The 25,882-nt window shown below is 40.5% G+C and overlaps 3 protein-coding genes across 7 annotated transcripts in view; 1 reads left to right on the top strand and 2 right to left on the bottom strand.

Annotated features, from left to right (window-relative positions):
- Window positions 1-14,452, top strand: part of dnm3a (dynamin 3a) — a 30,788-nt gene extending 16,336 nt beyond the window's left edge. For 2 of the 4 annotated variants that reach the window (XM_089000570.1, XM_089000568.1), the window contains 6 exons: window positions 2,243-2,352; window positions 6,296-6,407; window positions 7,572-7,733; window positions 10,390-10,607; window positions 10,676-10,789; window positions 13,729-14,448. In XM_089000570.1, coding sequence (XP_088856696.1) covers window positions 2,243-2,352; window positions 6,296-6,407; window positions 7,572-7,733; window positions 10,390-10,607; window positions 10,676-10,789; window positions 13,729-13,762 — 750 coding nt within the window. In that variant the 3' untranslated portion in view covers window positions 13,763-14,448. Of the gene's footprint in view, window positions 1-2,242; window positions 2,353-6,295; window positions 6,408-7,571; window positions 7,734-10,389; window positions 10,608-10,675; window positions 10,790-13,728 lie in introns of all 4 variants that reach the window. The other 2 variants (XM_089000567.1, XM_089000569.1) reach the window with 2 other exon arrangements.
- Window positions 14,453-14,653: 201 nt separating this feature from the next.
- pigc (phosphatidylinositol glycan anchor biosynthesis, class C) lies at window positions 14,654-19,921 on the bottom strand. Of its 2 annotated transcripts, none has more exons than XM_089001644.1 (3): window positions 19,837-19,921; window positions 18,177-18,409; window positions 14,654-16,723 (listed from the first exon to the last, which is right to left on the bottom strand). In XM_089001644.1, the coding sequence occupies exons 2-3, from the start codon at window positions 18,402-18,404 to the stop codon at window positions 16,067-16,069; spliced, it is 885 nt and encodes a 294-aa protein (XP_088857770.1). In that variant the 5' UTR covers window positions 18,405-18,409; window positions 19,837-19,921; the 3' UTR covers window positions 14,654-16,066. The 2 variants fall into 2 exon arrangements, with proteins under 2 accessions (XP_088857770.1, XP_088857771.1); XM_089001645.1 differs by lacking the exon at window positions 19,837-19,921 and adding an exon at window positions 19,525-19,809.
- Window positions 19,922-20,540: 619 nt separating this feature from the next.
- On the bottom strand, window positions 20,541-25,317 carry tmed5 (transmembrane p24 trafficking protein 5). The gene is made up of 4 exons (XM_089001681.1): window positions 25,007-25,317; window positions 24,363-24,460; window positions 23,324-23,504; window positions 20,541-21,222 (listed from the first exon to the last, which is right to left on the bottom strand). The coding sequence occupies exons 1-4, from the start codon at window positions 25,193-25,195 to the stop codon at window positions 21,004-21,006; spliced, it is 687 nt and encodes a 228-aa protein (XP_088857807.1). The 5' UTR covers window positions 25,196-25,317; the 3' UTR covers window positions 20,541-21,003.
- Between the last annotated feature and the right edge of the window lie 565 nt (window positions 25,318-25,882).

Raw genomic sequence — 25,882 nt, forward strand, 5'->3', positions numbered from 1 at the left:
AGCACCCTATACTCCATCCAGTCTCCTCCCCCCTCCCAGTTTAAAACGATCCCAGATGTTGCTGTACCAGTGCCAATCGCTTTCTGTCATTTTTTTTTTCTTTCCTTCGGCCTCTGTTACAGGAAGTGGGCCCCTTTTAGAGGAGGGGGGAAAAAAGGAAAGAGTCAATGAAGGAAGAGAGTCGTAGGGTTCAGGGGAGTACTGGGAAGGGAGAGGGAAGTCCAAAAATGTTTGACCAGTGCGTCTTTTGAGAAGAAAAAAAATACAGATGCTAGCACACGTGCATAGTCATTGAACGCATTCAATCTAGCGTATTTGCTCTAGTGTGTTAGTCACACGGCCATCCAAGACGACCTCATCAACAGCTGTACCACAGCGGCCTTTAGGAAGCTCCCCTCTTAAAATTTAGAAGGGGGGGTTGGGGGGGCTTCATTCTTGGGAGAAATGTGCGTTGGAGCTCAAATCTGAGTAATGGCTTTCACATGTGGAACCAGCATCTTTTTTTCTCCCCCCCCCCCTCCTGTTCTCCTTCATTGCCAGCTTGGGCTCTTATGTTCCTTGACTTCCACGCCGTCTGCTTCTCCTCAAATCTCACAATGCTCCTCCGTTTTTCAACTATCTTTGTGACTGCTTTATTTCCTGTATATGATAGCCGTCCATGTTTGTTATGGCTTCAGCTGTTGTGAAAGGGCTATACAAATCAATTTGTATTGTTATTTGCCCCTATCACACAGATTCTGGAAGAGCTGATAAGGTCTTGTGCGTGGAAATGAACAGGGGGGAACATTGCTTCCGCTTTTGTAATAAGGATTCATTTTTTGATATCTCAGTGCTCGCATTTTGCTGGAATGAAATGATATCTGAGGGTGTTTATTGACTGTAATCACATGTAGTAGAAAACATTGATTCATACTACCACAATATGATCTTCACCCGTGATTCGCTCTACAAAAAAATCCTGTATATGCAGGCTATCTTCTTTTATTTACTGTATTTTCCGGTGTATAAGGCCACCCAAAGCCCTGATTTTCATTTAAAAAAAATGACCCTGTGCCTTATACGCAGGTGTGCCTTATATGTGAAGTCATATTGAACCACAACAGGTCTAGCAACCAACCGAGTCCATTTCCCCCGGTAGAAGAAGTAGTGCGTAACCCCAGCCTCTACCGTAGTGCCTTATAATGTGGCGTGCCTTATATTTTGAAAACATTTCTATATTTATATATTATATTTTGTAAAATGTTTAGATATTTATTTATTACGTGGGAAACCTTTGTCATTCATTGAGCCTTATACTCTGGTACGGTACTCGAAATAAAACTCCATTTATGAGTCAAATGTCAAAATATTTCTTTGGGACCATCTGGTTGAGTCTTGATGCCAGGTAACTATGTTGAACTGAGAGGAGGAGCTTAATTTAATCAGGCCATAGCCTTATCTAATACATAATTGAAGTGTTATGCTTTTACCATTTAACACACAAAAAACAAAACAGGTTGATTTTTTTTCTTCCAACAAATAGACTTTTCAGGTGCTGAAGAGCAAGTAAATTTATCTCCCCTCTCCTCCCCGCTATTTAAAAAAATAAACAGGTAACATCCGACTTACGACCGGCTCGACTTTATGACCACCCGTACTTGCGACCATGAGCTATTTTTAAAATTTGAATTCTATGCCTGGCACCGCAACGCGTACGATAATTTTGGCCAGCCGGCCAGCATCTCACTCTCACACAGCAATCGACCGTGTGATGGCACCAGAGGGGGGAGTTTGCGAGTCATTTAGCCTCTGAGTCTCTATTGAACAGTTTGAATGGATTTCAACTTACGACCGTTTTGGATGTTACCTGTATATATAGTCGCAGGTATACTCAGTGTGTGGGCCGGGCAGTTGCCCATCTTTGTTCTAAGAACTAAAAAAAAATGTTTATGACGATGAAGTAAGTGGTTATTATATTTTAACAAACTATTAAAATTGTGTAAAGTGGGCCACAAAAGCGACAGTACGATTGTATCAGCCTTTTCTTCTTCAGTCCAACATAAATTTCTCCATTGGTTGTTTTCTCCTCCACACGCAGCCTGAAAAATGTTTAGTACCAGACATGTGACTGCACAAGGCCCACGAGTGCAAAAAGAAAACAAAAAAAAAAACCCCACCTGTGTCATATTTTACTCAGCATACCGCTGTCAAATTTTATCTCAGCCTTTTTACATGTGTGTGTGTTTTGCTTCTTTTCTTCCAGGAGAAGGAAAAGCGATACATGCTCCCTCTGGACAACATCAAAGTCCGAGATGCAGAGAAGGGTTTCATGTCCAGCAAATTCGCCTTTGCCCTCTTCAATTCCGAATCAAGGTCTGTCTGCGTTGAATGAGCTTATGTCTTTTTGTCAATCAGTGATATCAGAATCCTCTTTATTGGCCAAGTGTGTAGAATACACAAGGAATTTGTCTTCGGTAGAACACGTTGTACTTGTATCATCATAAAAAAAGCCATGACAAATAAGTATGGAGGACACTAAAGGCTAATCTAATCTATTTTTTTAATGTAAGTGGTACCTTCAGGAACAACTGAAACATTGTCCAAGGTATCAAGCATAGCTAAAGTCATACAATACAATACATATTGATTTATATAGCACTTTAACAACAGCTGAAGCTGCAACAAACCGCTTAACATGAGCAGCTATCATATACAGGAAATAAAGCAGTCACAAAGATAATAGAAAGCACCAGGGAGTGAAACGGAGATCAAGTCGGAATCATGCTAAGTGAATAAAATCCGATAGCATTTATATAGTTGGTGCAGAAAATCAGTGAACAGTTTTAAAGTGATCAGTCCCCGTATTTGTAGTAAAACAAGTGTATAATCATGCAGATGTCCTTAAAGTGTCTAGTGCTGGAGATTATGTAGGTCAGTAACAGTTGTTCAAGTGAGTTCAGGGCTGGAGCTACAATGATGCCGGAGGGTTGTGCAAAGAAGCACTATACAGTTATATTTGGGTTCATTTAGAGAGTTAATGGCGACGTGGGAAGAAACTGTTTAAATGTCGATAGCGCCTGCATGAGGGGAGTACCTGGAAAAGGTGGTGAGCAGGGTTTGAAGGGTCCAGCAGGATTTTCCGTGCCCTCGTTTGTCTTGGTTCTTGCAGTGTGCAAATCCTCGAGAGTGGGAACTGTCTGTTAAAGTCATATTTTGTCCATTTTTATGGCGGCCCCCAAACCAAAGATGAGATCAAATTGACATTCCTCGTCACCTGCTCGCTGGAGTTTACCACGCCCTTTTGTTTTTTGACGAGTGCACGTGAGGGCAGGAAATGGGAAGATGCGTTGCCCTTCCTCTGACCTTGCCTGTTCTGCTCAGAGGATATCCAGTGGGGTACCGCCGTTGGCGACGGGTGTGGTTTTATACCCCCCCCCCCCACGTCATACGCCAGGCGCCGGGGCGCACCCATATGTTGCTTTAAAGTTTGCGAAACAGATGGAGAGAACATAAGAGGACTTGAGGTGAGAAAAAAGTGTAATTGGAGCTGATTGGGCCAACACATATGTGCGGTGTTTATTATACTGATGTATTCTCACACACACGCATAACCTGCGATCATGTGCAGGCGTGTGGAGCACAGCATACTGACGGCAGGCTCATTAAGCAAACTAATCAAAGCCAGAGAGCGTGGATCCTAGATGAGGCGGCTCTCGTTTTGGAAAGAATTGCTCGACTTGCCACAGAGAAAGAGGAGAAGAACGTGAAAAAGAGGTTGAGGGGTGGGCGTGGGGGGGGGGGGGGGACGAAAGCGTATCAACGCCATCAGCCAGGAATGTGTCAAAATCTGTCCTCTGCTTGCAACTCCCCCTAACCCCACCCCCACTCCCCCTTCCTCCTCCTTTTCCTGTGCCGCTTCTCTGTTTGTATTTTCACTCATCTGAAAAAAATGTCTCGAAATCGAAAGCAGCCGCGTTCAGAGCTTAGAAAGTCCTTCACGGAAGATGTAGTCAGGATGTGTGATAAATCTGCGCTGGGAGCACTTTCAATATGTCTGCATGAATCTTGAATGTAGACCAGCAGTAGGAACTATTTTTGTTTTTCCGCTCCACTGTTTGTTTACCACGGCAAAGAGATGTTGTGAGTGGTGATGAACAGTCAAAATTTTAAAAAATGAGCACCCGTCCGTGCCTGGAATGCAGCGGGATAGTTGGCCATTTTGATTTGAAGCAGCCGCGTTGGATGAAATTCACGACTTGTCCCTTCAATCGCTTCTTGTAAATGTAGGTGGTAGTACCAGTTTCACCCATCAGAAATAAAATTGGTGGAAATTTCCGTCAGACTGCACAAAAAAAAAACAACAACAACACGAAGATCCATGCCTCAAATTTAACTTGGATTTGCTCGCTTTGTTTTGAAGCAACAAATCATGGAGCAAATTCCAGCGCTTGGCAGTTTCGCCACCTCAAAAGCCGCTAACGCTAGTTTCCACTGAATTCACCGGTTGGGAGAAAGGACGCGTACCACCAAAACAACAGGAAGTCCGCCATTTTGAGTTGAAGCGGCCATTTTGCGCAAAATCAACCCAAATGATTCCCAATCATAAAAAGGAATACGAAACAGATGGACGGCGGTAAATTACAGCACTTTGTTGTCTCCACCGTTTAACTCATTTGCTGCCATTCCCGAATTTGTTCGAGTTTTTGTTTTGCTTGCAGGGGGTTGCCGATAAAGCACTGGTCAGACCTCTGGCAATGTTTTAACTCTTCCACGAGGGGGCGGCATTTTCCTTGTGTCCACGTTAGCGCTTTGTTCCAGCTTCAGCTTAAAGCGCTATACATATCCACATGTATGTATTGTATTGTATTTTGGACAGCTGCCCCCATTTCAAGCTCAGATAACTCCAGACCCATATCATTTAGGAATTAACTATTTTTTGCATAAAAGAAGAGAGTCTAAGGTTTCTTACGCTGATTTGAATGTTTATGTAGTCCTAAAACTCAATATTCTGTGGATCCTGCAATTTGGGTGAAAATGACAAAAACCCTGGCACTGGAGTTGATACATTTTTGCACATTGTCTGGCAGTGAATAAGTCAACGTGTGCGGAGCATGGCATCAAAGTTTGATCGAGTCTCCTTGGAAAAAGGGGTGGAGAGCCGTGAGGTCCTGTTCATGACTTAGTTTATGTTTCCAATTGCATGACAAAACTACATCAGATTCTCTGATGAGCTGCATCTGGCCGGCACGCAGAAAGGGTTCTTGGGGTCTCACATATTCACATATTTGAGGTTTGTGAACGCTAGGCGGGAACAACGAAGGGGTGAAGAGGGAAGGAACAACTGAACGATTAAAGAAAAATGTCTTACAGATGGGACGCACATTGCCCCCCCCCCGCCCTTCCCTTCCATGTTGAGCCGCTTGCGCAGCCAAAGCACATAGATGATATGGAAGCAAGGCCATAAAATGCAAGCAAAAGAGGAAAGGATATGAGTACAGTAGACAGTAGATGAGTTACGGGGTGTTTCAGTAACTGCTGAGATGCGCACGTTTGGTTTCCCACTACCTTGAATGCGGGATCGTTTAAAATCAACAAGACTTCCCCTCAAGTCTGGTTGGAGAATACCAGAGTGCTCGTAAGAAAGCATTGCGGTCGCAGTGGAACCAGGCCAGACCTTCGTGGAGGGGATTGTAAATTATAACTTTACATATGACTAATTAAATTTTAATCGCGTGAATATATGTGGGACTGAAAAATTTTGCTCACCAACAATGCCAAAAAGGCATAGACGAGATAAACATTTAACGCACAGGATATGCGAATACCAACGGTGGAGCAACACCTGTCCTCGACAATCTCGCAATTTTTATTATTATTTTTTTTATTGCTTTTGCGAAAAACATTTTTTACTGCAATTTTTCAAGTCACTTGTGAAATTTGCTCAAAAAGGAGCAACACAACGTCTGTTGAATGGTGGCAAAAAGGTTTATGGTTGATGATGTCATTACTCTGTTTTTATAGAATATAAACATGCTATTTCTTGCTATTTTATAAGATTTTTGTGAGGCTGGAACGGATTTAATGGCCATTTGAGAACGATGAAGCGTTTCAAACTTTCCTCATTGCCGTCACTGGTACACATCTGTGATGGCATAAAAAAAAATATCTGGAAATGGATCCTTCTGAGGCTCTTGAAATCTCACAAGATTCGCTGTTGTGGTTTTGCGTGTCATTCCACTGAATTGTGGTTGAACTTTAGAGGCGCTATGTTATTCTATTGGATTGTGTATTACGTATGTACTTGATATACTTGAAGGAACGTGTATAAGGACCACAAGTTTCTGGAGCTGGTCTGCAACTCTCAGGAGGAGCTGGACATCTGGAAATCCTCTTTGCTCCGGGCTGGCGTCTACCCAGAGGAGGTCACGGTGAGTACCCTTCAACCCTTTGGAGAGTACCCATTGTGAATAAAATAAATGAATAAACAAACAAATAAATAAATAAATAAATAAATAAATAGCTAAATAAATAAATAGCTAAATAAACAAATTGAGAAATGGCTAAATAAATAAATAGCTAAATAAATAGCTAAATAAATAGCTGAATAATATGAAAAAATTCAAAGAAAAATTAAATCGCTAATTTCATACATTATTTTGAAAAAAATTATGTGAATCAATTTTTGGGAAAAAATATGGTGGGATTCTAATCGAGCCTTGTCATTCGTTGATGGTGTAAAAAAAATTATAATAATAATTTGATTTTATTATTTTACCAGAATGATTAAAAATGGAACATTGAATGAATGCATTTGAATTATTACATTTTAAGGACAATTTTGCATGGCAAATAATTGCATACCATTTTAAATTATTACATGGTGAGTACCCTGAACCCTTAGTAGAGTACCAGTTGTGAATTAAAAATATATGTATAATAATAATAATAATAATAATAATAATAATAAACTAAGGAGGTGTTCAAACAAAAATTCAATAGCTAATTTCAGACCAGATTTTGAATTAATTAAATTAATCAGTTTTAGAGAAAAAATATTGCGGAACTGATCGAGCCTCGTTATTCGTCGATTGGGAAAAAAAAAAAAAAATTCAAAAATAGTTTTTTTTTTTTATTTCACCAGAATTATTTTTTTTTTAATGAAGCACTGAAATTATTAAAGCTTAAGGAAAAAAAATCCCCCTAATGTAAATGCTTAAAGTGCAGCGTGGGCCACATGTATCCCGCTGACCATTCTTTGCCCACCCCTGCTGTAACCCCTTTTCTTCCCCACCCCTCATGTGCAACCCCCTCCCCCCCCCCTCCATCTCGCTCTGTCGTTGGCTCCTCGGCGCAAATTCTTGGCCAGTGATGTCACTTCAATGTGTGTGTGTTCCAGTCTGGTTCTAATCATCAGATCCCCGTCTCTTCACCCCCTTTTTTTTCTTCCTCTTGCCAACTCCCCCGTGTACCCCCCTCATTTTTTTTGCTTTCTCCATCCTAACTAATGATGTTCGATTCTTTAACGCGCATGTTATCTTTTTCTATTTTGCGTGTATGAAAATCACTCACTAATTTTTCTGTGCGTCATCCAGGTGGACATGCAGGCCAACGGGGTGTCTGAGAACTTCACGGACCCCCAATTGGAGCGCCAGGTGGAGACCATCCGCAACCTGGTGGACTCCTACATGGGCATCATTCATAAGACCGTCAAGGACTTGATGCCCAAGGCCATCATGCACCTGATGATCAACAGCGTATGTTAAGCACTATTTTTTGATACCCGTGCGATCTGTTAACAAACATCTTTGATAAATTAACAAAGACATATGCAAACAAACCGGCCGTCATCACCTCAGGTTTTTGTGACTTGATTTCCTTTTTCGGACATACAGTGATCCCTCGTTACTTTGCGGTTCACTTATCGCGGTTTCAGTACATCGCAGATTTTTTTTTTCAGGGAGTAACAAAAAGGCCATATGACTCAGAGGTTCTGTACATGGGTGTAGCAGCTACACCCATGTACAGAACCTCTGAGTCTACAAGCTACACTGTAGCTTGTAGTTGACGTCACCCAATGACAGCCCGATATCCCATAAATTACGGACATGTGGATTGGCTGTGCATCTTCTCAGCCCCGCCCAGCACCCCCTCTGTCTTATCACGTGTTTATTTGTTATATAATAATATAACTACTTCACAGATTTTTGTCTATCACGGGTAGTCCTGGTCCCCATTAACCATGAAAAACAAGGGAAGACTGTACTCATTTCTATAAATTTTGCGTGACTGTGTGAAACTGAGGCTAATTGGCTCCATCTCAATCAATCAATCAATCAATCAATGTAAATTTCTCCACTGCAAGACTAATAAAGGCAAATCCAATCCAATCTGTTGAAATCTAAAGGTCAATCATCTATGTTGGACTGAGAGGAGGAGCTTCATTTAGAAAGGCCATTACTGTATTTTCCGGTGTACAAGGCGCACGCAAAAGCCTTAATTTGCTTCAAAAAATGACGGTGCGCCTTATACGCCGGTGCGCTTTATATGTGAAGTCATATTGAGCCACAACAGGTCCCACAACTATTGTCAGCAGCCATCGACTGACTCCATTTCCCCCCGTAGAAGAAGTAGTGTGTAACCCCAGCCTCGACTGTAGCGCCTTATAATGTGATATGTCTTTATATTTGGAAAACTTTTATATATTTAGATGATACAGACACTCCCCAATTTAGGAATGAGATATCTTCCGAATGGTCGTTTGTAAGGTGAATTTGTTCGTAAGTTGCTTCAGTGCTATATTTTGTTTAGAATGTATGTTTAAGGCTTATATAAAGGACAACCGACCGACAAGTTGTGTCCATAATTTGTAAAATCAGTTCAAATGACTTCTACTGAGCGTCTTTTACAAAGATTCCACGGCATATAGCTATATGTTACCTTTTAATACTTGCGCTGAATATTCAGGAAGTCTTGTTTTCGAGCTGATGACGTGACGTCATGTCAGGAACGCCCCTGACCGAGAAAGCGACACACAATGCATTTTGCGGTACTTTGTTTGGTCTGAAAACTTCGTGTTGACCCATGTTGATGGCGAAATTATAAGGAAAAAACATAAATAACGCGATGGTGAATCGTTGTGTGTTGCACCAAGACTACTATTTCATACTAGTTGACACAAATTCCCAGCAGACAAATCAGCCCATTTCCAACAGAGCTTGGGCGCCATCCTGTGCATTTTCTGGGACGCTACATTGGAGTCCAGACACTTCAAAATGAGACGGAAGGACTTCTTTAATCGATTGCAAACATTTATGCTTTTCTCTTCAGAACTATTTGAATCATATTCCTAACTGGAGTAACAAGAAAGCATCTTCTCCGAATCTGAAGCCATTGTTTTGATTCTAGAGCAAGGCGAAGACGTCCTGGCGTGATGTCACGAACAAGGGGGCGGGACCTTCTGAAACTCGCAATTTCCGGGGTCATTTTGAAGAAGTTTTGGGACACTTTAAGTCATTTTTATTGGTGTTTTGCATTTGACTACAAATATCAGCCTGCGTGTTTTGAGTATTTTAGGTGCTATAAAACATTTTTCTGATGTCAGTTAGGAAACAAAAAATATGGTTTCGGTTGTCCTTTAGGCTTGTATAAGTAACCTGTATTGGTACGTACTGAACAATAAACATTTAATAAAATATATGTTCTATAAATATATGTACATGTACAACTGGAGAGAATACGACATATGTTACGACCAAAATGTTCGTATGTACCGTTGTTCGTAACTCGAATGTTCGTAAGTAGGATAGCGTCTGTATTTGGAAAACGTTTTTCATATATTGCAGGTGCGCCTTATAGTCTGGTGCGCCTTATATATGGAAAAAGTATGAAAATACACCATTCATTAGGGGTGAGCCTTATACTATGGTGCACCTTATACACCGGAAAATACGGTATTTTCTCCGATGGGTGTAAAAAGTGCTTTGGGGGCATTTTGTGGTATTGTTCGGCTATTCTAATCCTTTTTTTCAGTGGGCATCAATTACTTCCAAGGCTTTCATTATTCGTGACAAAGCTCGCTACCTAAGACCGCAACTGTCTGGCGTTCACTGTTTGGTTATAAAACCTTTAATGTGCCGATAGTTGAACAGTGGAAGAGATTGATATTTCCCGCGGGACAAATGGTTTCAAATTCCGCACGATTGTAAGGTTGACCAGTGTACTGGAATGAAGTGTTTTCAGGGTTCCACTCCATTTCATTTTTCTTTTCCAGTGGCTCAAAAGAGACAAGCAAAAATCTTATATCACATTTTCACCCCTGGTGTAAGAAACGCCATAAAGCCGAGTGAAATATCACATAACAGCATCGATTGTGTTTGACTTGTCGCATCTGTTTATAATCCCTCTGGCAAGGTGAAAGAGTTCATTAGCTCGGAGCTGCTGGCCCAACTCTACGCTCTGGGAGACTGCTCGGCGCTGATGGATGAGTCACCCGATCAGCGGCAGCATCGCGAGCAAGTCCTCGGCAAGCACGCCGCCCTGCAGGCCGCGCTTGACATCATCAACCAGATCTCCACTTCCGGCTACGCCGCCCACTCGGATCTCTCGCGCACCGGCACGCGACACTGCAGGTAGGCATCGTTCCCCATGCGCATTAAAACCGGCGGGGGGGTATCACCGATTCTCCACCTAAACGCAGCTCCGCGCGGCCGAAAAAGTCAGGAAATGGCGTCAAGTCACAAAGCCGTGCCAGGGCCCCGCCCGCGCCTGTCCATGCCAACCAGCGGCTTCCCGTCCAGGCTTGCGTGCCCAGGTAGAAAGCTGCATGGTTCAGGCTTGTGGTTGCACTGTGCTGTTATTTAAAGGACAACCGACACCATTTTTTGTTTCCTAACTGACATCAGAAAAACGTTTGATAGCATCTAAAATACCCAAAACACGAAGGCTGATATTTTTAGTCAAATGCACAACACCAATAAAAATGAGTAAAAGTGTCCCAAAACGACTTCAAAATGCCCTCGGAGATGTTGCGTTTCAGAAGGTCCCGCCCCCTTGTTCGTGACATCACGCCGACATGTCTTGCCTTGCTCAAGAATCAAAACAATGGCTTCAGATTCAGAGAAGATGCTTTCTTGTTACTCATCCAGTTATGAATGTGATTCAAATAGTTCTGAAGAGGAAAGCATAAATGTTTGCAATCGATTAAAGAAGTCTTTCCGGATCATTTTGAGGCGTCTGGACTCCAATGTAGCGTCCCGGAAAATGCACAAGATGGCGCCCAATCTCAGTTGGAAATGGGCTGATTTGTCTGCTGGGAATTTGTGTCGACTACTATCAAATAGTCGTCTTGGTGCAACACACAACGATTCACCATTGCATTATTTATGTGTTTTCCTTCTAATTTCGCCGTCAACACGAAGTTTTCAGACCAAACAAAGTACCCAAAATGCATTGTGTATCGTTTTCTCGGTCAGGGGCGTTCCTTCTGTGACATCACGTCAGGCATCGTCACCAACTCAAAAACAAGACTTCCTGACTATTCAGCGCGAGTCTTAAAACGTAAATTATAGCCATATTCCGTGGAATCTTTGTAAAATACGCTCCTTTTAAGTCATTTCATGCGATTTTACAAATTATGGACACAACTTGTCCGGAGGCGTCGGTTGTCCTTGAAGCTGGGCGAGGGTCCTACCGCGCAATGTGTTTCTCATATTGGCGGGCAAGCAGACCCCTCTCTGCATGCTTTCTACCCCGGCCAGAGTCAACAGGCCCGTCAAGCTACGCCACCCCCCTCCAGCCTCCCCTTCCTCGCATGTTTTATTGCCGCCCCAGATTTCCCCCATGCAACTGCCATTATTTTTCTTCCCTCCCTCCATCTTTCCCCCTTGACTTCTTTGTCTTGTACATTTCTTCACTCTGGTTCCTCCCCAGCTTTTTGGACCGTTTCTCCCTTTTTAAACCCTGCCTCATTTCCTCTGCGCTCTCTTAAGGTTCCTTAGGTTCTTTCCCACTCGTGGTCCACCTCTTTTCCCTTCTTTGATACGTTCCATCCCACCATATCCATCTGTCTCCCGTCTTAAGAGGTCGGGGTCGCGAAAATACTGTCGAAATACAGATACCTGTGGGAACTGTTTAACTCAAGTTAAAAAATATATACTGTATGAATAAAAATATATATACCATATTTTCCGGATTTTCGTCTGTAGCGGGTATTCCTGGTCCCCATTAACCATGAAAAAGGAGGGATTACTGTACTCATTTCTATTCAATTTCGTGTGATTGTAAAACTGAGGCTCATTGTTTTTTAACTTTAGGAAAATTCTCGAAAGGACTCATAAAAATGTTGCTTTGGCTCCATCTGCTGAAATCTAAAGGTCAATCCCCTATGTTGGACTGAGAGGAGGAGCTTCATTTAGAAAGGGCATTACTGTATTTTCCGGTGTACAAGGCGCACACAAAAGCCTCTATTTTCTTCCAAAGATGACCCTGCGCCTTATACGCAGGTACACCTATTATGTGAAGTCATATTGAACCACAACAGGTCTCACAACGACTGTCAGCAGCCAGCAACTCCATTTCCCCCCACCCTAGAAGAAGTACTGCGTAACCCCAGCCTCTATTGTAGCACCTTATCATGTAGTGTGCCTTATATTTGGAAAACTTTCACATATTTATATATTTGTAAAACTTTTTTCATTCATTGAAGGTGTGCCTAATAGTCCGATGCGCCTTATACAGTGAGACCTCAACTTACGAACTTAATTGGTTCCCAGACAGAGTGTGTGCGAAAAGTGTGTATCTCAAAAAAAAATTCCCATAGGAAACAATTAAAATGGGAATAATCCGTTCCCGGGTTTCCATAAAATATACTTTTCAACGAAATAAGCCTTAAAACTACACAGAACATAACTTATTCTATGTATAATAAATGTGCCATTGTATTGTAATGAAAGAAATACACTGCATTGTATCATAAAGTCACTTTATTTACATTTGTGATGGTCATTGATGGCTTGATGGAATGGCGTTGGAGGTCGAAGGTCAAAGGGAATTGCTGTTTGGAAAGAGAGGCGCATTACATGTGGACTGTAATTAAAGAAATAAACTGTACTGTAAAATAAAGTTTTATTGACCTTTTTGATGGTCGTTGATGGCTTATGGAAGGAGCGTCACCTTCCATAAGGACTGTTGGTAACTTAACCTCTAGTGCTGTTCGGTCGTGTGCTTCCGCCGAAGATCACTCCGCCAGCCGTGGTGGGTGTGTATTATGAAAATAGTGCTTATTATAAGGTTTAATTTTCATAAATTTGACGTTTGTAAGACAAAAAGTTTGTAAGTTGAGGTGTTTGTAAGTTGAGGTCTCACTGTATATGGAAAAGGTTTGAAAATACACCATTCATTGGGGCCTTATAGTCCAGTGCATCTTAAACACCGGGAAATACGGTATCAAAAATATAATTATACATAAAATATATATTCATATTTTTTTAAATTTTCAGAATCAGAAAGCCTTTAATAGTCCCACAATGGGGAAATTTTCAATCTAAAGCGGCATAATTGAAAAGGGGTGGAGTCAAAAGATAAAACTAAGTATTCTATGCACAAGAAACCTATTGATGCATGTTTACTAATCCACACTCGTCTTTCCTTCCTCGAGCTGCATTATTTTTTACAGCTTCTATTTTTAACACACTGCCACTGTCTCGAATTTTACTAGACACAACTAACACTGGTTTGATCTGTTCCACCCAGGAGGCCTGCTCCGGCAGCCCCAAACTCCAAATAGGAGGACCCCGCCGCCCGCAGCCTCGACGACCTCTATGCAGCTGCGCGACGTGTGATCCGCCGTCGTCTGCCTCCTGCACGCTTCCGCAAGTCATGAGCTTGTTTTGTACAAACACTACCGTAGGATCCTGACTTTTCCCGCAAGTGCCTTACCTTTTTGGTGTAAATATACAGTAAATAACAGCTATTCTATGAACTGGGGAGGGCAAAACACTATTTTATAACTTACTTTTTTAATAATAAAGAGCCGTTATATTTTTCAACATCATTTGTCTTGGGTTTGGAATACCTATGAATGATAGGCAAGCATGCAAATTTGCCCGTATGTCCACCTCTGCTTGGTCGATGGATGACTTTATTCAGGAAATCAAAAAACGTGATTTTTAGAGATCATTATTCCTACTAAATCATTTTCATCACATTATTTCATCATAATAAAGGTTTCTACTGTCGTAAAATAGCGTTTGTATAAAAGCACTTGTTGTAATTACACAACAACCTCAGGGAAAAAAAAACATGGAAGTACTGCGGGAAGTGAGTGTGCCTTTGTTGGGTTATATTTGGATTGGATTTGCCTTTATTAGTCTCGCAGTGGAGAAATCTACATTTCACAGCAGCAAAGTTATGAAAGTAGAAAAACAAAATACAGGAGCTGCTAGAAAGGCAGCCACTGTCGCAGCGCCGTCTTGAAGTCAAAAGAACAAATATATATATATATATATATATATATATATATATATATATATATATATATATATATATATATATATATATATATATATACAGTACGTACTTTGAAAAGAAGTTGCAACTATGGAAGAAATATGCTGCCCTCTAGAAGTCAAAATGTTGAAAGTTGCAAGCGGAGAAAAAAGTTCCTCTCCATTGAGTCAAACATAAAAAAACAACAATTAAACAAGTTAGAGTATGCATGGGTTTTATTTTATTGATTTAAGTAGTTATTTATTATATTAAAAATGATTCATGTTCAAATTCTGCAGTAATAAGAACATTACATTTAGTATCAATACATCCAGAAATACTTCACTATTTCACTTATTCAGGATAGAACTGATTTAATTTTCCTCAAAATTCAACATAGAGCACCACATAATGTCAAAATGAAAAATAAATTGCAATTGTATGAAAAAAACATCCCTTCCACTTAGTTTTGTACTTTTATATTTAATATAAAAGATGAACACAAAAGCAGCGAATGAAAACAAATCGCCAAATCAGCCATTTTAAAACAAAATGCAAGGAAAAAGTGGCAGTGATGAGCCACTTTTAATTTTTCAATTTAACTCATTCACTGCCAGATGATGCGCAAAAATGTGTCCACTCCAGTGCCAGGGTTTTTGTCATTTTTCACTCAAATTGCAGGATCCACAGAATATAGAGTTTTAGTTTTTTTTTTTACATAAACATTCAATTCACCGTAAGAAACCTTAGACCAGGGGTGTCAAAGTCATTTTTTGCCGCGGGCCACATTGTAGTTATGGTTTCCTCTCGAGGGCCGTTATGAATTTGCCATTAGAATGTTTAAATCCCTTCAAATATTACATATAGAGCACACAGCAAATTAATGAATAACTCATTTTCAAATCTGAAGTCAAGAATAATGACTTTTATTGTGGTTGACATCCAAAAATATGAAATTTTGGCTCAGATTTTAGCAATCATCATGGAATTTAACAAGTTTGATTTGCTTTCGTGGGCCGAAAAAAATGATCTGGCGGGCCGGATTTGGCCTGCGGGCCTTGACTTTGACACCTGTGCCTTAGACTGTTCTTTCATGAGAAAAATAGTTTATTCCTAAATTATATGGGTCTGGAGTTATCTGATCTTGAAATGGGGGCGGCTGTACAAAATGCAATGCAATACTGTACATACATATTGGTTTATAGAGCGCTTTGACAACAGATGAAGCTGGAACAAAGTGCTAACATGGAAAAAAGGGACATGATGCCCCCCCCCCCCCCAAAAAAAAAAAACATTGGCAGAGGTCTGACCAGCGCTTTATCTGCACTCAAACAAGAAAAAACAAAACCCAAACAAATTCAGGATATGGCGGTCTACGTCATATTTTCAATTACCGAATAAATTTGTGAATGGCAGTGAATGAGTTAATATAAAAAATGAGAACAAGCGACAAACTAATTCCTGAGTCAGCCAATTTAAAACAAATTGCAAGTAAAAAGGGCCAGCGATGAGCCACTTTTAATTGTTGAATAAAAAAAACAGTGTGATTAGATCATGTATCAAATAAAGTGTCTAGCCCATGTTTGCTCCATCGAGGCCTTTTTCACTGGAGGAAGCGGCTGAGGTCCTCGCTGATCTCCGCCTCGTCCCACGGCCCGTGGATGTTGTCTTTGTGCCTCTGCAGCTGAACCAGTAGCCACGGACAAAGCAGAATAACGGCGGCCAGCGCCAGCGCAAGGATGACCGCCCCGCCGGGCCATCGTGACGCCAGGCCGCCCACGCCCGCCGCGCACACTACCACGCACACGGCGGCAAAGTGTCGCGGGGCCCCATTCTTCACTCGCCTCAACAAGCACGGCCACAGTGCGAAGAGCATCAGGGCGCAGCTGAGCATGGTGAAGGTATGAAGGGCTCCTGGGAGGCGGGAGGCCAGACAGACGGATGCAAACAGTGCCGCGTTGAGTGACAGGCTACCCGGGGGGGAGGTATGAATGTAAGGGAAGGACACCAGGTGAGCCAGCAGCATAACGGCCGACATGGCGTACACAGTGTCGGTGCTGACGGACTCTGTGAGTGTTTTTAACACGGGTGAGAAGCCAAAGATGAAAGACAAGAAAATAGTAATGCTCTGTAAGTCGGTCAAATAGGTCCAATGTTGCGCAATGGGTTCCGCTTGAGATGCGAGTGCTTGGTACAATCCGTAGCCCAGGAGGGAACTCGCTAGGCTAATAAGCAAGAGAGTCTCTGGGGGCAAGAAGCCCTATAAAAAAATGTAGAATACAATAAGGATGAAGGAAATAACAAAAGGACAACCGACACCATTTTTTTGTTTGCTAACTGACATCAGAAAAACGTTTTACAGCATCTAAAATACCCAAAAACATGCAGGCTGATATTTTTAGTCAAATGCAAAACACAAATAAAAATGAGTTAAAGTGTCCCAAAACTACTTCAAAATGACTTTGGAGATGCCGAGTTTCAGAAGATCCCGCCCCCTTGTTCGTGACGTCACGCCAGGACGTCTTGCCTTGCTCTCGAATTAAAACAATGGCTTCAGATTCGGAGTAGATGCTTTCTTATGACTCCTCCAGTTATGAGTATGATTCAAATAGTTCTGAAGAGGAAAGCATAAATGTTTGCAATCGATTAAAGAAGTCCTTCCGTCTCATTTCGAGCTGTCAGGACACCAATGTAGCGTCCCAGAAAATGCACAAGATGGTGCCCAAGTTCTGTTGCAAATGGCGTGATTTGTCTGCTGGGAATTTGTGTCAACTAGTATCAAATAGTAGTCTTGGTGCAACACACGATTCACCGTCGCGTTATTTATGTGTTTTCCTTCTAATTTTGCAGTCAACACAAACTTTTCAGACCAAAATAAGTAACCAAAATGCATTGTGTGTCACTTTCTCGGTCAGGGGCGTTCCTGACGTGACGTCACGTCAGGCATCGTCATCAACTCGAAAACAGTGCAAGTCTTAAAACGTAAAATATAGCTATATGCCGTGGAATCTTCGTAAAATACGCTCAGTAGAAAACATTTCAAGTAATTTTACAAATTATGGACACAACTTTACCGGAGGCGTCGGTTGTCCTTTAAAGGACAATTTGTAAAATCACTTCAAATGACTTCTGCTGACTGCATTTTACAAAGATTCCACCGCATTTAGCAATATTTTACGTTTTAAGACTTTGGTCTGAAAACATCGTGTTGATGGCGAAATTAGAAGCAAAACTACATAAATCATGCGATGGTGAATCGTGTGTCACTGCCAATTGCGGTAACACGCATGAAGAATGTGTTAAGTTTACACAAATCAGCCTTTTCCAACGGAGCTTGGACGCCATCTTGTGAATTTTCTGTGACGCATCTTCCCCGAATCTGAACTCTCTGAAGCCATTGTTTTGATTCTGGAGCAAGGCAGTGTGTGACCAATAGTGACATCACGAACAAAGGGGCGGGACTTTGTGAATCTGCCGAGTTCCTAGCTGACTGTGGCAATTTTGGGACACTAAGTCATTTTTATTGGTGTTTTCCTTGCATGTTTTGGGTATTTTAGATGCTATCAAACGTTTTTCTCATGTCAGTTCGGAAACAAAAAAATGGTGTCGGTTGTCCTTTAAATCTTTCAAGATTTAAAACGATATTGAATAACAGGCGGAACATTTGACTCTAGCTAAACGGTAATAACACAACCATCTGGCGGATGAATTACCTGCTCCATATAAAGCCAGAGGGTGATAAAAATGGCCACGCAGGAGAGCTGCTGTCCCACCAAGCATGCCTCTCGCACAACAGCCCAGTAGCGATACTGGCGGAGGCCCTCGTTCCTGCGCAACTCTCCCAGAAAACGCTGGTCGACGTAGTTGTCCGGGTATGGCTGCCACTTCCATAGTACCTTCTTCCAGACCAAAGTGGTACCTGGGATGTCATCTGGCCCCATTTGCTCTGATGACACAATTAGCTTGGTAAGAGACTCCATTTTGTATGAAGATGTTGTACAATCTCAGAAATATTTAATGATAAAACAAAAAGCAAACAGTGAGAAAAGTGGAATCTGTTAGCATTTCTTGGTGAACTTGAGGTTTTTTCCCCTTCCAAATGGCCAAAACATGCTTATATGGTCCATTGGAGTGAATTCACATCGACATCACAAATCAGGCGAGTGTCATTTTCAAATTGCAAACACTCCAATTTTAGAAAAAAAAGCAAGTCAAGCGGTAGGTTTTATTTGTATTTTTTTCTGTATATTTTGTCTACATAAATTCAGTGCTTAAAAAGTGCAGTCAACATGTTGACGTATCATAAAACATGAAAATGTCAACTAACATCGATTTGCTATCCATGTGCTGTCTATTAGCTATCTAGCTAGCTGGCTATCTACAGTTTTAGCTATCTAGATAGCCATATATTAGCTATCTAGCTATATACAATACAGTATTAGAAACCTATCTATCTAATAGCCAGCTTTCTATCTATTTGAGTTATTCCGGGTTGAGTAAAGTGACCTTGAGTTTTGAAAGCCGTTTATAAATGGATTATTATTAACCACGCCAGATTTATTTTGCACAATAATTTTAAACGCACCTTTTTTCTAATGTAATTAATTTTATTAAGAATGATTAATCTTACACTTGTGATTAAATACGTTTGTTTTCCAAGGGTCTTTTCCAAATCTGAATCGACTGATGTATGGGTAGCTTTAATTCGCAACTTTTAATTGCCTTGATTTTAATGTAAACCTAACCTACTATACCAAAACACGCGTGTATAATAAAGCAGGTTCTTTTTGTAATCAGAGTAATTTATTGCAATGCCAGTATATGGGTGGAAATACACTTGGATTTATTTTTACAGCCTTTGTGTGGATGCTTGTCATTCAACAGTGCCCCTTACTGGTGACAAATATCTGCCTCTCACCCTGAAACTAACGCGATCGATTTCTGACACGTTGGAGTAGTGGAAATGTTTAATTTGTCCGTTAGTATTGATGTTACTTGTTCATATGAAACCGCGTTTGTTGATATGTACCCTCGGCGACCCAATCCAGTGTGTTACCTCACCTCTGGCCCAAAGTCGGATCGGAGAGACTCGTGCTCATTCGCAACTATACTGAGGACAAGCGCTATTGAAATTAGATTTGTTGATGTCGACGGTAAAGAAAGGCTGCATCATGGATTACGATAAATTATTAATCCACTTTTTATTCCGATATAAACACACTAGGTTTGAATGTCAACGCGCCTGGCGATTAAATGGGCCCCAGCAATTTCCGGATTTGACCATTCGGTTAAAAAAAGAACACGTATCAGCCGCCACTAAGTTATTAAATTTATAGTCGGTGATACGTTGATAACACAGTTAGGAGCTCTTACCCGAATGGAGCGTTGCTAATGGTAGCGGATCTTAAATGCTATGCTAACTTCCCGGAAATGCAAAATCATAACAGCGAATAGCGACCTCAACTGTTCGAATGCGAAAATTTATGAAGGTTCGTCACTCAAAAGAAACAACGGTTTCTATTTTACAGATTTCTTAAAACCAGTTTTGAGTAACATATTCGCCAGAATAAAAATAGAAATATAACTAATTGACCGACATAACGGCAGCTCAAAAACCAAATTTAAGTAACATGTTCGCCAAAATAATAAGCATTACTCATTGACCGACATAAAGGCTATTCGTTGATGGGGGACAGTGAGTGTATTTACACATAATAGCATGTAATGACAAGCGTACTTAAAACGACTCATTGTCAGAGTATTATAGTTTATATCTCAAAACCCACCTATTTAAAATTGCATTTTCTGTGTAGCTCTCTCTCGCTTCTATTTATAATTGTATATTTATTGCATTCTATTTGTGATTATATTTCATTTATTATAGTACCTATGCTTGTGTGTGACTGTAAAGTGTCCTTAAGAGCTTTGAAAGGTGCTTAAAATGTAATTTATTATTATTATATTACTTGTGATGCTGCAGCTGATACAACTATCCAAAAGTGGGTGCCTATCAGGGATACACACCTCTGTATTAATAAAGGAGATATGAGCTACTTGAAGCGATAAAGACGACACAGTTTACTTTTTGTCAAAAACGTTTAATTTACACATTTACAAGTAAATGAATAAATACCTCAACCTTTAAACTTGAGAAGTTCTCAGTAAACCGTTTATAAATCTTTATTTCTGATTGTGACAGACAATAAAAGAGATCAACACAGTTGACAGACGATTTTATGCGTGAAAGAAAATCAGTTGAACAGGAAACTGCATTAAAGTGGAGGTTGGAAGTAAACATGATGCCATTTTTGAAATAATGCAGTGTTTCTCAAAGAATAATTGTGTGTGTCGATAAAAGCCTAGTAATAAAAACTTACAGCAATGATGTTGACAAATACAACTTGCCTCAACTTCAATATCCAGTAGATTGAAGAGGAGAAAAAAAAGAACCATTTGTTGTGTTTGTAAAACATCCCAAACAGCGTTTTGTTTTATTTTTCTCACATAACAGGATCTCCTACCCTCTCCCTCCAAAGTTTGTTACATGCGGACTTTCCTTTTGTCCTCAAAGAGCGAACGGACCAAGTAAACCTGCACGCCCGACACCAGCATCATGACCATCAGATTGACTACCGACCAAAAGTTGACTCGGTCAAAGTTGCTCTCTTGTAGGTTGCGGTCGCGGGCCTCGAAGGCGCGAAGCACCGTCTGAATCTGCGCGCTTTTCCCCAGTCGTGATTTCACGCTGTTGATGGTGTCCTGTCACAAGAAGGCGAGGACAACGTGTGAACAGGACGTATAAGGTAAACATGGCTCACCTGTTTTTTTTTTAAATTTCAGACAGGTTGATATGTATTTCCTCCACCCAGTCACGCTGGAAAAGCTTCACTCTCCTTTGGCCAAAAAGCATATCAGGAGGGGGTAACAAAGAGTGTATAAAGTACCCTACAATGCTTGAGTAATACTTGGGTATGTTGACGAAAATTACTAAATCACTGGTGAACTGTATTTTGTTTTTCTACTTCTTCCTTTCCATAACTGTGCTGCTTTGAAATGTACATTTCTCCACTGTGAGATTTATAAAGGCTAATGTAATCTAATCAATTTCCTTTAAAGCATGTTGAGTTCACTTAAAGGACAACCGACATCACTTTTTTGTTTCCTAACTGACATCAGAAAAACGTTTTATAGCATCTAAAATAACCAAAACACGCAGTGTGATATTTTTATTCAAATGCAAAACACCAATAAAAATGACTTAAAGTGTCCAAAATCTGAAAAAAATTGAGCTGCGAATTGGGCATTTTCAGAAAGTCCCGCCCCCAGTTCGTGACGTCACGCAAATACGTCTTGCATTGCTGGAGAATCAAAACAATGATTCAAATAATTCTGAAGAGGAAAGCATACATGTTTGCAATCATATGAGTAACAAGAAAACATCTTCTCCGAATCTGAAGCCATTGTTTTGATTCTAGAGCAAGGCAAGACGTCACGAATAAGGGGGCGGGACCTTCTGAAACTCGCCATTTCCGGGGTCATTTTGAAGTCTTTGACTAAAAATATCAGCCTGCGTGTTTTGGGTATTTTAGATGCTATAAAACGTTTTACTGATGTCAGTTAGGAAACAAAAAAATGGTGTCCTTTAAAACATTAAATGTCTATTAAAAAAAAAAAAAAGTCCAGCTACAAGATACATTTCCTGTCATTCATCTCAATGACGTCCGTGTGCTCTTTGACACAATTCACCAGGGTGGAGCTCTGGCCCAACATTGAGCTAATAGGTGAAAGTTCAAAATACAATAAAACTGCTCGCAGATGTGCCACGTACATCATCTACAGCCAATAAGAATCAAGATATGTCTAATACCTCAAATCTAAATAAAATATGTCACAATTACCAGAGATGATATTCAAATGAATTATGTGAGGTTGACTATAGAGCTGTTTTGCTAGTTGACATTAACTGAAAGAAATTTTAACCCCAACTGTCAATCATTGAACGAATTTGATGAATTTTAAATGTGATTATTTACAATAAACAAATAAATACATTAATAATAATAATGATACTACTACTACTACTACTACTCCTACTACGACTACCACTAATTAATAATAGCCAACATAACTGATTGATTGAAGCCCCTGGGCAGATTAGATTTGCATGGCAACACGGAGGGTGAAATCTGATTGGTCATAATTGTGCAAAATGTCCATGTTTGTTTTTGTCAATTAATAATAATAATAATAATACATTTCATTTTTAAGCGCCTTTCAAAACTCTCAATGTCACTTAACAGTCACGTTAGATATTTTCCTGCAGGTGAGCAGCGGCAGCCACACGCGCCGGCTCGCTAGCTATCTCACTAGCTATCTATTAGCTGTCTGGCTATCTAATTAGCTCTCTGGCTCGCTATCTATTAGCTATGTATTAGCTAGCTAACTAGCTAGCAATCCATTAGCTGTCTGGCTATCTACCTCGCTGTCTGACTAGCTATCTATTAGCCATCTATTAGCTATGTATTAAAATATGAGCTTTCAGGGTTCATTTTTAAATGTTTTATTATTTTTGTACAAATGTAGAGAAGCAGGAAAGTTAAAAAAAGTTGTTTGGGAATTATGATAAAATAAGACTTTTTTTGCACTTGTTGTTTTACACTTTTTGTTGCACTTGTAAAATATTGTGTGTAGTACTTGCCGACAATAAAACCTATAACTAATACTAAACGAAAATGATGTATTTTTGGAAATACAAACATTGACTAAAACTAACCAAAATGAAAAAGAAAAATCATGAAAAAGTAGCGTGATAAATCCCAAACAATCAAAACCGTACCCGCAACGTGTTTTTCCGACTCACCATGATATCCTCCAGCTTCATGTCCAACATATCTGTACCATGCACATACTCCTTCCAATCGTCGGGGTCTTCGTCAGCGTCCATATTGTCCAGGATGAGCTCGAAGAAGACCAGCTTCTCTGAAACGCTGCTGAACGTGTTATCAAAGCAGAACATGTAGTCCCCTTCATCCGTCTCCACACTGGGTAAGGAAAGGGGAATAGTCATCTTCATATTTTAAGACAACCAAAACATCATGTCTCCTTAAAGGACAACCGACGTCTTCGGACAAGTTGTGTCCATAATTTGTAAAATGGCTTCAAATGACTTCTACTGAGCGTATTTCACAAAGATTCCACCGCATATATCTATATTTTACGTTTTAAGACTCGCGCTGAATACTCCGGAAGTATTGTTTTTGAGTTGGTGACGAGTCCGTACGTGACGTCACTGAAGGAACGCCCCTGACCGAAAAAAAAAAGACACAATGTAGCAGTTCTTCCATCACGTCAATGTATTTTGCTGTACTTGTTTGGTCTGAAAACCAGAAGAGCCAGAAGAGGGCGACCAAACTCCATATAAGGAATTTATCAGCCTGTGGAAATGGGCTGATTAATTCCTCACAGGGAGCTTGGTCGCCATTTTTTGCCTCTTTTCTGGGACGCTACATTGCAGTCCAGATGCCTCAAAATGGCACGGAATAAATTATTTAATCGATTGCAAACATGTATGCTTTCCTCTTCGGAACTATTTGAATCATATTCATAACTGGATGTGTAAGAAGAAAGCATATTCTCCGAATCTGAAGCCATTGTTTTGATTCTCCAGCAATGCAAGACGTCTTGGCGTGACGTCACGAACTGGGGGCGGGACTTTCTGAAAATGCCCAATTCGCAGCTCAATTTTTGGCAGATTTTGGACACTAAGTCATTTTTATTGGTGTTTTGCATTTGAATAAAAATATCATACTGTGTGTTTTGGGTATTTTAGATGCTATAAAACGTTTTTCTGGTGTCAGTTAAGAAACAAAAAAGTGACGTCGGTTGTCCTTTAAACTTACGTGTGCATTCCATCTGACTTGTGATGGTCGCTGTACAGAATTTGGCCGGAGGGAGAGGAGATGTGGAAATCTACGTCCAAGCTTCCTCCGTCTAATACCTACGATTGACATTCAGCACCAAGGTGGGTTCACACTTTAACGTTTTTTGGGGCATTACATTCACTGATTTGTTTTATTTCCAAGCATGCTTCACTTTCTTATCTCTTACCTCATATCCAGACTCCCTCTTTCCTTCCTTCACAACAACCTCCTTTTTTCTTCTTTCCTTCCCCCTACCCTTGTTTCTGCTTTTTTTTATGCCATCCCAGACCATATTTCCATCCCTCATTCTGTGAGAATGTCACTTGTAATTTGCAGTCTTACTTATCTTATACAGGACCTACTTTAGGTGCCTTACTTCCCTCCATCCATCTCAGACCTGATTTTCTTTTATTCCTCACCTCTCACCCCTGCTACCTTGTTTCCTCCCCTTCAGTCCACCATTCACATATCCTAACATTTCTCATACCTTCCTGTCTGCAAAATAAACAATGCAAAGCACATTTTAAACATCTTTGTCTACTTTTCGCCGTAAGTCTCGTAAAATCTTGTTTCCTGTAATACATTTCATTTGCAATTCCATTGAATATTTGAATATTCCCGACCTGATATTCAATTTCCAGCGAGGCGTCTTTCTTCATAGTCTGGTAGAAACATTCCTTGCGACCGGCGGGCAGAGTGAACGTAAAGTCGCTGTCCAAAGATTGCGAGAAGCCAGCCAGTGCCGATAATCTTTGAGAAATGACGACGAGTAACACCGATACGACACAAGCAAATGGCCGCACCGTGGCCATAATCGTCAAAGAGACAAAACAACTAAAGCTACTAATGGGGTATGTCCCTGTTATTTGCCCCAATTTAAAAATACACAAACTTAGGTCGAGGTGAGCCCCGAGCACACGCGACAGCCCAGGACCCCGCCTGATATAAATCTTAACTTTTTTATTTATTTAACAATAAAAAACAATAACCGTGTATATATTTGATCCAGCGTGTTCGGGTAAGAATTTTAGACTCCATTTAGTCCTAATTTTCAATTTTATTTTTATTTAAGGCAGTATTTTCAACACATTTTGCAATGCATTGTGGGAAATGCTGTTTGAATTGTTTGAACGACGAGTTCCTCGATTTAAAAAATCATGAAGGGGGGGGGCAAACGAGTGTTTAAGAGAAGTGAATTGTGAATGCTTGAAAGAAAACGTTGTATAATATATTATGGAACCTTTCATTTGTTTCTCAGCACATTAAATGTTATTGTTTTTAAATATAAATTCACACCCTCCCTTCACCAACCCCGAAAAAAAGAACTAAAAATAAACACTTGTCTTTTTTGCGAATTCGGCAGGTTGGATCTCTATTGCAACATGTAACGACTGAATTTGTTATCAAGGTAAACGATGACGCGTCCTGTTCCAAAGTGTCCACCTCAGTCCAGTGGGCGGTGCTGTTTCCAAACAGTTGTTGCATCGTGTCCTCTGATT

Source organism: Hippocampus bargibanti, linkage group LG07 (assembly GCF_051943395.1).
Source record: "Hippocampus bargibanti isolate YZ-2025 linkage group LG07, ASM5194339v1, whole genome shotgun sequence".
In the NCBI taxonomy this organism is placed as follows: Eukaryota; Metazoa; Chordata; class Actinopteri; order Syngnathiformes; family Syngnathidae; genus Hippocampus; species Hippocampus bargibanti.